This window comes from Dreissena polymorpha, chromosome 16, assembly GCF_020536995.1.
Source record: "Dreissena polymorpha isolate Duluth1 chromosome 16, UMN_Dpol_1.0, whole genome shotgun sequence".
Classification (NCBI taxonomy): domain Eukaryota; kingdom Metazoa; phylum Mollusca; class Bivalvia; order Myida; family Dreissenidae; genus Dreissena; species Dreissena polymorpha.
The window spans coordinates 9036300-9048115 of NC_068370.1; the positions used below are offsets into that span (position 1 = coordinate 9036300).

Sequence of the window (11816 nt, forward strand, 5' to 3'; positions counted from 1 at the left end):
AACGGTACTATTTAATCATTTATATAACGTTCATATCTTAGAACGAAATCTATAAAAACCTATCGTAAGTTACTGCATCATATGAGCTGTGACTCGGCATGTAGGTAAGTGCACAAATATATGCAAACATATACATAGAACCTCACCATGCACAGTATGAAACACGTTTATCTTTAAAGTAAACGCACACCGAGACATCGCTTTTTTACAAATTATCATAGATAACGGCACGCTCGCTACACAGGATGATATAAATGTAAAATTCTGCTTCAAATGCATCAGAATGCTTTAACTTTTTTGCATTAAAATTCTATATTGCGAAAACTGTATTTAAATGCACGTGTTTCGTTTCGTGAAAGATGACTTGTTACAAAACGACAAAACATCTGATATGCGGGCCCATAACATGCACATGGCCATACAAATTTCGACAGGTAAAAGTTGCCCTATAACGCTAGATCTAGCATCGATATTTTTTGTTAATAAATATGTAGGATCGTCGCATCGACTTCGTTGATATGTTGAACATTAACTGTTGGTATCATTATTGCAAAGTCTTAAAGGATTTAGAACATTCGACACGCATTTATTTAAGAATAAGCGTTCGATTTTTAATAAATTATTGGATCAGTTAACAACGCTTCGGGGCATTGATGCGGTATTTCCAGTTGTTTAATAACCACGTATCGAAAATTTTTTCCTGTAAACAATCATAATGTGGATATATTCAAACAGACTTTGAGAAATATATTTTTGTATTGAATTGAGAACTTTATTTACCATGCTTACGGGTAAGAGATTTATTTCAAAAGGATCATGTTTACTGATTGTCAAAATGAATAATCCCCCCCCCCCAAAAAACAATCAATCATCTTAAAGTGAACTAAAACGTAGCTTTCATGCAGGCTACATAACATTCTGGACCAAGTTGTATTCCAAAAAGAGCTTCATTAAAAAATCGGCAATTAAAATAAATAAACATATATTTGAGTTTTCAACGCTTTCAATATAATTTGGAACAAACGAGTTGTACTGACAGGAAAGGAGGATTCAGGTTCTAATTTATGTAATAGGACGTTAACATTCTAAATGGCACAGATGTATCGCGTAAGATTTGCTCATAAAGGATCCGGACTTGAATTCTTCAAAAAAAAAATACCTTTCAACTTTTCCTTGATATTTGTATTATTTTATATTATTCTAAATTTGACCGTTTTGTAAGTTTATTATTTTAATGACCCTTTTGAAATATTTAAAACTTTGAGAACAACTTCCGTCGTCGTGACTTAGTGGATATATAATCACCGTAACGTAGTGGATATGATCTTCGCCTAGATACCGGAGGTCACGATTTCAGTCCCCTCTCTGGAAGTGTTCATTCAATCTGTACCAAAGGACACCATGTACTGGTTCTATCCTAGAAATGGACTCGAGACCATTAAAAAACGTCTTAGGCTTTAAATTAAATTGAGCTGAAATAAATAGGTTGAACATATGTTCCGATAACGCCAATGAGGTCTTTGGCAACTATAATTATTTTCTATGTCTATCAATATCTGTAGTGCAATTTGGTATAAAAACCGCCTTCCGCTTGACTTTTAAGGCCGTTGCAGACGTGGTTGAATTGTTTCTCGGTGACGAGACACCAGACGAGTTTGCTGATCGCCTCTTCGAAGAAGCAGACGTAAACAAGGACGGCAAGATAACGTTCGAGGAGTTCCAAAAAGCTGCCGAACACAACGACACGCTTGTGAACATGTTACTTCCCGCACCAGTATGAGTAGAGACTACCATTTGATACTTTGACCGTATGGAAGAGAACAAGTCCCCAGGACCATTTAGCAAAATAAATGTGACATAATCTCACAAATTATTATTTGAACCGGCAATAAACGACCGTACACTTCCTCAAGTTTTCACCATTATAAATCTAAAGATCACTTTATTAACGAAAAAAAAAATTGAAATTGAAGTTTTTTGTATCGCACGCTAACAATTTTGACCTAAAACAGATTTTCTAGATCAAAAGCCTCGTCAGAGCGACGTACAAGTATTTTATTCTTATATTGTCTTATTATCCTTGACAATCATGCAATCTGAAAATGTTTTGATTTCATTTATGCTGTATGTAAGGGTGACATGTGATGTTCAACGCGTTAGCCGACAATCCTGTAAAACAGGCCTCCGTGTGTTTTTGCATTGACCGTTCCAATTCGATAACGTCAGATGTGTTCATTTTCGGTGTTTTTTTGTGTGTTATAAGTGTTCCATTTCAAATAAATTTTCAAATGTGTTCTTTGACTTAGAAGCAGTATAACCCATTTGTACTAAGCAAGTTCATGTAAGTTGAAATTTAGATTTAAGTTCTGATTCAATACATAAATATCTCTGTTGCTACAACAGATTTACAATTGTAATCACTGCCATAAGCAATACGTAAATATCCCTGTTACTACAACAGATTTGCAATCGAAAACACTACCGTATGCAATGCGTAAATATTGCTGTTACTTCAACAGATTTGCAATTGAAAACACTGCCATATTCAAAATACGTAAATATCCCTGTTACTACAACAGATTTGCAATCGAAAACACTACCGTGTACAATGCGTAAATATTTTTGTTACTACAACAGATTTGCAATTGTAATCACTGTCACATGCAATACGTAAATATCCATGTTACTAAAACAGATTTGCAATCGAAAACACTACCGTATGCAATGCGTAAATATTTTTGTTACTACAACAGATTTGCAATTGAAAACACTTATATATGCAATACGTAAATATCTCTGTTACTGTAGCAGATTTGCAATTTAAGACACTTCCATATGCAATACGTAAATATCTCTGTTACTACAACAGACTTGCAATTGTTATCACCGCCATATGCAATACGTAAATATCCCCGTTACTACAACAGATTTGCAATCAAAAACACTACAGTGTGCAATGCGTAGATATCTATGTTACTACAACATATTTGCAATCGAAAACACTACCGTTTGCAATGCGTAAATATTTCTGTTACTACAACAGATTTGCAATCGAAACCAATGCCATATGCAATACGTAAATATCTCTGTTACTACAACAGATTTGCAATTGAAAACACTGCACATGTATTTTGGCTCATTACGTTCACCTGCCAATCAGAACAAGTATTCGCCTTTTTGTCTACGTAACTTCAAGTTTACGTTTGCGTGCAACAACTTAAGTTTCTCTTTCTATCGCATATATTAACATAAAAACGCTGAATGTACTGAAGTTGTTTACTTGCGTATAAACAGAGGCACTGAACTTTGGTGTAAACACAACTTCGGTCTTCAAACCCTAGCTGCTTGGTCAACACCAAATTGCGTTTAAGTAGTATTTGAAACAAAACGCACGTTGGGCGTGTCTAGTAATCCTCATTTTTACAGTACAGTCATGATCATCATATTCGTCGTAATCATTATAATCGTCTCTGTCATAATTCGACATTAGTATCATCATCATCAATGTCTGTATCATCTTTATGAGTATCATAATCAATAATTTCACCATCATCATACCATAATGCCTCCATCATAATCATCATCGTCATCAACATCATCATTGACAAAAGCAATTTTCTAATCACTAGATTATCAATATTTTAATAATCGATCAATATCCCTTCACTTTGATATGAACATATCAGGAATAATCATGGTTTCTGAATTATTGCTTCTGATGACGATGAAAATGATGGCTGTGATTAGGATAAGGATTAAAAAATGATGATGTTGAAAAGATGGATAATTCACCACTGCGACCCGCTTATATTTTACGATCAGTTACACCAAACATCGACCACAGTACACGCGTTAAATACCAAAATCTGGTTGAAAGCAAAGCGCTTCACTAAAGCAATGGGAGATTAGCATCAATGTTGTGTTGACACCAGTGTGGTTAAACAAGACATCATTCTTTTTTGCAAAAGTAGCACACACGTATACAATTTAAACTCTAAAATGGTGAGGGGGTCGTTTCAGCTATTGCTTTTAAACACAATCTGTGCAGTGTTTATTCAATACATTCTTTACTTTCATCCATGAATAATTGTTAAATCATGCACTTGCGGTTCAACAGTTAAAATTTGAGTAAACTGTTTACATGTCTTAATACAAACAATCGTTCATATATCTAATCATTTCTATTAAATGAATCGACTCGATGGCGACTAAATGTTTACCTAAGTCACGCGTAACTAAATTTATCTGACCTCAATAGTGTTGCTTAAGTTCGAATTCGTTAACACTATTGTATGTGTACAACGAACATTGACTGTCAACATGTATTAAAATGCAATTGCTTTAATGTATTAATTCAAAACACATGTCTCAGCATAAATATTGAAGAGGTATGGCCTGTGTTTACCTTACGTAAACAGCACATTCACCGACTAAACGTAAATGTCTAAATCATTTAGTGAGAGGACTATCTCAGCATTGTATAATTTCAGTTCTTGTTACTTAAATTAAAGCATGCGCACAAATCAATAAAAAAATTATATTAAAACTGTTTAAACCTATTAAAGGGGCCTTTTCACAGATTTTCGCATGTTTTGAAGTTTGTCATTAAACGCTTTATATTGATAAATGTAAACATTAAATTTTAAAAGCTCCAGTGAAAAATCAAAAATAAAATTTAAAAAAGGAAAAAAAGTAGCCCGTTGCAGGGCTCGAACCAGTGACCTCCGGAATCTTGAAGTAAAAACGCATTAGCCAACTGAGCTATATTGCCAAGCATACATAAGATAAGCATTTTATACGTTATATAAGCAATCTTCGTAGTTTCACAAATTTAAACGACAACAACAGAACTCTCCAAATTATTCAATCGTTTCGCGTTACAACGCTTTATAATTTTTAGGTTTTTAAATCGTCAAAAGATGCATATAATGGCTATATTAGACCATGGTAAATGTTCAGTAATACTGTTTCCTCACAAATATCATAACTTAACCGAACATTTGCGAATCTGAAACAACTTTTTTCAATTTTGTCAATTTACCAAACCGTGAAAAGATCCCTTTAAAGCGTAATCAACTTCCTCCTAAAAACGATTCATGCGTTTGAAATATTATATCATATCAAAACGGTTATTCTTATCTCCACGTATAAGGAACTTTTTAACACAAATTTTGTTATGTATAATCGCTTGATGATTCTCTCAAGGTTTGACCACGTTACTTGGACGTTTTGTATCTCACTGTTTTGCAGTCATTCATCCATGCTATAAGGTTTCTGTTGCCGCTGAATGTTTTCATAGATTAACCCATACGAATAATAAAAATTAAAGTCTTCCTAACATTTTAATCAAACTCAAAATGTAAAACTTTGATTATCTCTACTCACTTCAAATGGAACTCCTATCTTTGCGCGAATAAGGGTTTCGTGTGAAACTTGTGTATCTCATATAGAAATGTTAAACACATACAAGATTAATTGTAATTAAATCCAATGCTATGGACATTACTGGTTCGCAAGCGTCAATGAAGGAAAGGTACAAATGTAACCTATATAAAAAAAACTTGCTTTAAAGTTTATCAAATTAAACTTAATTGATAAAAACAAAAATTGCGTTCTTGGCATTGTCACATTTATTGTTTCAATTTATAAATGTTCAGTATAAAGTTTTCATATCTTTATAACTACTACAGATATTCAACTTCAAATACATCGCCGTGGTCTTTTTATCAGATGACTGATACAAAATGTATTTATACTATCAATGCGGATGTCGATCGCGTTATATTTTTATAACCAGTGTTGCTAATTGAAAGATTTATTTTACATTTATCATGGGAACCGATTATGTTATTAATGGTAAAACTCAATTTATATTTTCGAATACCAAATTCCTATCTGAACAAAGATCAATCAGGCATATACAAAATAAACTACTGTTAAATAAAAGATTAAAGCAGATACGTATATTTGAACGACTGAAAAAAAGTCAAATTACTGGCATGTATGCATAAACCAGTGGGCGTTATATTCGTTAATTGAAAGTAATATTATGTAAATACATACATATTATATGAACCTTATCATTAATATGTTTTTAATACATCATTTGTTTATTCTATTCTGCTGCTATCTCTTATAATAGGTAATAAATAAATTGATAAATCGAAAAATCGATCAGTAGATAAATGAATTAATACATATATACATGAATACATTAAAACATGAATACATTAATACTACATTAATGCATTAAACATAAATACATCCATTCATTAATACATCAATGCATTAAAACGTTCATTAATTCATACATTCATACTTTTTAAAATGGTAAAAACAAAACAAGGAAGTAGTCTTATCATACCACCGCATTGATATATGCCTGATATAACGTTGCCTGATATATTTTTATATCATGGTCAACAGGAAGTTCTTATATCAGTCAATATATCAGGCTCGGCACGAATAAAATATCGACTCGGCAAGCCTCGCCGTTATATTATTCTTAGCCTCGCCTGATATACAGAGAATAACAGGTTACTGTCTGATCTTTTTGTAATATATCAGGCAAGGGTTATTTTATGAGTGTCGAGCCTGATATATTACAAAACGATGGGACAGTAATCTGTTTTTCTGTTTATAATACCACATTTTCCTAAAAATCTGCAAACCAATCCATTTTTTTTATTTAAAATGTACGGATCCCCGTTGATTTTGCTGATCCGGCTTTTACACGTTGGCATACATGTAACAACGCAATCTCCACGCAGAGTTGTCGTTCCTTGCTCTCACATACAACTCTGCGAAAGGCTCAGCCCTCCATTTTGTATATAAAATATGTAACATAACAGTATATAAATTTAAGTACAGATAGATTTAATAATAGGGAAATATTTTAATAATATGTTTGAGTATTTAACGTTGCTGTATGTTGCGGGTATTTAGGAATTAACATAACAGATGTCAGTCCGGATGGGACATGTAATAAAGTTTGAAAAAATTATTATGGAAGTATGGTTTCATTTCTCCAATGTAGTTCAATTATCGGGAACATTCGGCTCGTACATAACAAGCCCCAATTCAGATATAGTATATAATGAAATTTAAATAATTGAAATATCCAATTTCCCAATGTACATAACAAATGTAAGTTCGGATAGAGTGTGTATCTTATGGGTATCGGGGTTCACGTAATCGATTATAGGAGTGTTAGGTTTCACACTACTAATGTGCGGGTATTTAGGAATTAACATAACAGATGTCAGTCCGGATGGGACATGTCATGAAGTTTGAAAAATTTATTATGGAAGTATGGTTTCATTTCTCCAATGTAGTTCAATTATCGGGAACATTCGGCCGTACATAACAAGCCCCAATTCAGATATAGTATATAATGAAATTTAAATAATTGAAATATCCAATTTCCCAATGTACATAATAAATGTTAGTTCGGATAGAGTGTGTATCTTATGGGTATCGGGGTTCACGTAATCGATTATAGGAGTGTTAGGTTTCACACTACTAATGTGGTTTGTCCATAGAGAGCATCTGTTTTTATGATCAAGTATGCAAATGAAATGTTCCCAAAGTGATAATTGTATATTGCACTCTTCTGCTGTGACATGTGGTAGGTGTATAAGCGATCCATCCAATCAACAAGGGTTATTCGAAGGGGTGGGTTTAGAAAATCGGGGTAAGAGAACAGTTAACCAACCAAGAATGAGAAAGGAAATATCTTAATTTTATGTTTATGTACCTTGGAATAAAATGCTGTGCTTTGTTGTAAGAAGGGATGCTGGAGTCCTGGTTTGACAATCGAGTAGAGCAGTCACGCTTTCTTGACGTGGCGGCCAATTGGCCGCCGCGCTGTAAAATTGTACTTCATGAACATTAGAAGCGTTGTGTTAGAATATATTCAACGGAAATAAATCTCGATGAAAACAGAAATGAACTTTGTTTGTTACTGTGTGTTATCCACGAACGATACGTAATTACGTGACAAATAGATAAAACCCAACAAACGCATTCAACGTATATTTGATTGGATATTTAAGATCGCATGAATTAAATTAAGAAATATGACTTTTAAATGTACGATAAATCGTGCAAAAACTTGCGAGTTTTCATGGAACTCTTTGGAACTAATTTATTGCCCATTTTCGCAGATGGAATCATTCCACGCACTTCACAAATGTAAACAATTGAACATATTTTTGTTGAGTGACGTTAGGAATTGCTTCGACGTGTGCATGTACGTTGGTTTCTTAACATAAAAAAAAACATATCAATTTTATAATAATGAATTAAGACTGATATAAGATATCATGGTATGAGATGGTTTTCTTTAATGCAGTGAATGCAATGTAACCGTCGTGCAAGAGATTGTTTAGTATTCTGTAACCTCAATGATGAACGCTTGGAATGATCATGACATAAATGAGACGCTTTCATAACAATAGTCCGTTCTGAGCCCAACACAGAGGTGAATGTAATGTAACCGTCGTGCAAGAGATTGGTAACAACGGCGTTCGAAAAGACGACATGAATAATCGCTTTTTTTTCAACATCGTATGGAGGAAAAAAGTTGTTTGCACTACGAATGGGAAGAGTACACCCGCTTAAATTATAAACGTCTTGAATTGGAGATCAGGAATGGACTGCAGCGATAAATTTAATCGAAGAACATGCTTCACCGAATAGTTTGGAGACGCTATTTTGAGATGTGTATTGACATTGGCATTTTGATGATGGTGTTAATATTGATATAAGCGTGTTTAATCGTTTGTTTAAATAGTTGAGGATTAGCATACAGTTAGCATTTGTCTTGACTTTCAGTGCAACACTTCCGAATGTAATGACTATATCGATATTTAAGATTTATTGGCCCATTGATGACTTCATTTAACTTCTGTAGTGCGGGCTGTGGTGATTTAAAAAAAACTAAACGTTTTTTTTTGTGATTTATGACTTTCAACTAGAATAAAATATGTACGTTCTTGGTATCAAATTGTTTGTTTTGTTGAACCTGATTCATGTTGATAGAAATTGTTGACTTCATTGCAAATCCCACGTAACTCCAAACATTGACTGATATAAGAACTTCCTGTTGACCATGATATAAAAATATATAAGGCAACGTTATATCAGGCAGATATCAATGCGGTGGTATGATGAATTACAAAACGATGGGACAGTCACCTGTTATTCTCTATATACTCGGTCAGGTCTGAGATTGCTTTTATGTCTTCACGAGAACATTCCTAATTTGTATGTCCAATTCCGTTGTGTTTTTTTTCCTATTATTTTTTTTTTGGTTTGTTTGTGTATGTATTTAAAATGACAGCATAAAGGGCAGGTGTCCAATAGTACTTTTAACCGAAATTCCATACCTTCATATGGGTGAAGTGTTTCCTATTCATACAGACTTTCAACGCGCACCATGCCATAACAGGAAAGATTTGGGAATACTACTTTGTTTAAGTTTAAAAGAAAACAGTCCATAGTAAAACCGAGGTAACGATCCTTGATGGGAACATATTCCAAGCGTTTTATTCGCACAGCATCGGTTTTGTTGACTTCGGAGAGCTTTTTGTTTGACTGAGTATCGCTAATGCAAGTATGAGCAGTGAAGAACCGGAGGGAGGGGGGAACTGAGATGACAGCGACGGGTAGTCAAAGTCTACGAGTGTATTGTGACTGATGCGGATTTGAACACTGCGATGAGTGTTCAACGTGTGTGACGGAGGCACAGCGACTCCATTGAAAGGCATGTTATGCTAGCAATTACTCGTGTATGTGGTATACTGTTTTAACTTTACAATAAGTTCACCCTTTATTTCTTTAAGTTTCGGATTGATCATATACGGTTTAAATTAAAATACAGTTATGTATTCCCCATACAGTGAATTATGAAATCATTCTTTAAAAATCAATTTATAAACACCGCTTCCGTGTTTATATGAAAGAAAATTTCGCAAAAATAATCGTTACATCTTTTCCACGAAAAGACATGACACATCTTTCTTATTTACGCTCGCATAATAAATATAAAAGGCGTTATGAAAATGCATGCCATGAAGGTCAATATAAGTGTTAACTTAATGACAGCTAAGTACAAGATCTTCCTGATAGAATAGAAAATGTTCCTCTGATCAGTCATATAAGTTACCAGCTTTAGCATTTAATAACAAGGTGTTAACCGCCTGTAAAGATATATTCCATAACATTGACATTGCCTTAATATTGATTTTCTCTATTTCAACGCCTGACAAGGCATATATTGTAATAAGATAAGGTGTGGTTATCCATTTAGAAACTGGAGACAATAGTGTGTGATTTTCTGAATCCACTCAAAACATGTAATTCATTTAAATGATAAGAGACGTTGAGGAAAAGTAGGCGGCTAAAAGAGCAAATGCTCATGTTTCCGTTTCTCAAACGTTATTTTTTTGAAAGTTGCAACACTTTTAAATCCCTGTCTTCTGAGGATAATTCAACGAATAATGAAATAGCATTTGTTTAAAATAGTACAATTATTTTTATTTGCTCAACACGATTACGATTGGGAATAATACATTAAAAATATGCTCGAGCGTAATTAGTGCCAATATAATTTACTACACAGTCATGTAATTCTTTATGAATTCATCAAATTCTTCTCTGTTAATTTTCGTTTGATTTAGATTAGATAGTTCAGTTATACTCGTGTCCTCATGAGACTTTGTCAATGCATCGTGCTTTTGTTGTAAACAGAAATACGAATCTTCAACTTTTGTTTTTAAAACAAACACGTCGACTCGGTGATTCGCTCAAATAATGAAAAAATAACAAAATAATGTTTGGCCTTACTTAAAATAAATAACATGCAAACAGCATGCGCATCTTTAAATCAATACAAATTCAACCTATCTAAACAAATTTAATCATATGGATGGGGATTGTAAATGATGATAAAACACATGCATGTGCACACACCTAGTCACAAACTTTTATCATTTAACAACATATGCATGCACAATGTTTTTTACCAATTAAGCAATTGTGGATGTTAAAGGTGTGAATTTCCGCTGCAGGTGCAACACATTGCTTAAATAATATTATATTTAAATTCTTTTCAGCGAAAACTAAGGGACTATGTTTTATGTTTTCGTTTCGTAAAATATGACTTTCAACGCAATGACTGTAAATCTGATCCATACGGATCACCGGTTACATTTGACATCTTGTTATTATCCGCGACAACGCGACATTAAATCAACCGTTTTTTTTTCAGATCTTGCTGTGAGAATTTTGCAAATGTGCAATTCAATAAGTGTTGCGTTGTCATATGGTTGAATTCATTGTTGACGAGAATAAATTTTAAACGGCAGTATCAGCTAGCTTTTGAAGATACGAATGTACTATACAATTAGACAATTGTTTGTTAAATGAGTACACACGGGCTCATACAATGGCAAATTAACAACAATTTGAAGTTCTGATCCGTTAGCCAGAGCTGTTAAATAACCACGTAATAACTACGTAATCCTCGAGTTTGCACTATTTCGTTTCTCCCATGATCTGAAAAATACGTGAACTATACTTGGCATTGGACGACCTGCAAGTTTCGAGTTAGATTGAACATTCTGGCACAGCATTCACTCGTTCAACAACTTAAAATGAATTCTATCTAATTCAATCAACAACGAGTTTTTATCTGACTGGCCTTTAATATGCATTCCCAAATAATGTTCTCGTTTTTTATTCATGCGCATGAAAAAGTTAAACCATTGGTTAGTTTTCAAATCAACAATTAAACATAGAACGTGCTTTTTTTC

General features: G+C 33.5%; 1 protein-coding gene across 4 annotated transcripts in view; it reads left to right on the top strand.

Annotated features, from left to right (window-relative positions):
• Window positions 1-2293, top strand: part of LOC127862507 (neurocalcin-delta B-like) — a 95123-nt gene extending 92830 nt beyond the window's left edge. For all 4 annotated transcript variants that reach the window (XM_052401657.1, XM_052401658.1, XM_052401659.1 and 1 more), the window contains exon 2: window positions 1604-2293. In XM_052401657.1, coding sequence (XP_052257617.1) covers window positions 1604-1780 — 177 coding nt within the window. In that variant the 3' untranslated portion in view covers window positions 1781-2293. The remainder of the gene's footprint in view (window positions 1-1603) is intronic.
• Window positions 2294-11816: the final 9523 nt, after the last annotated feature.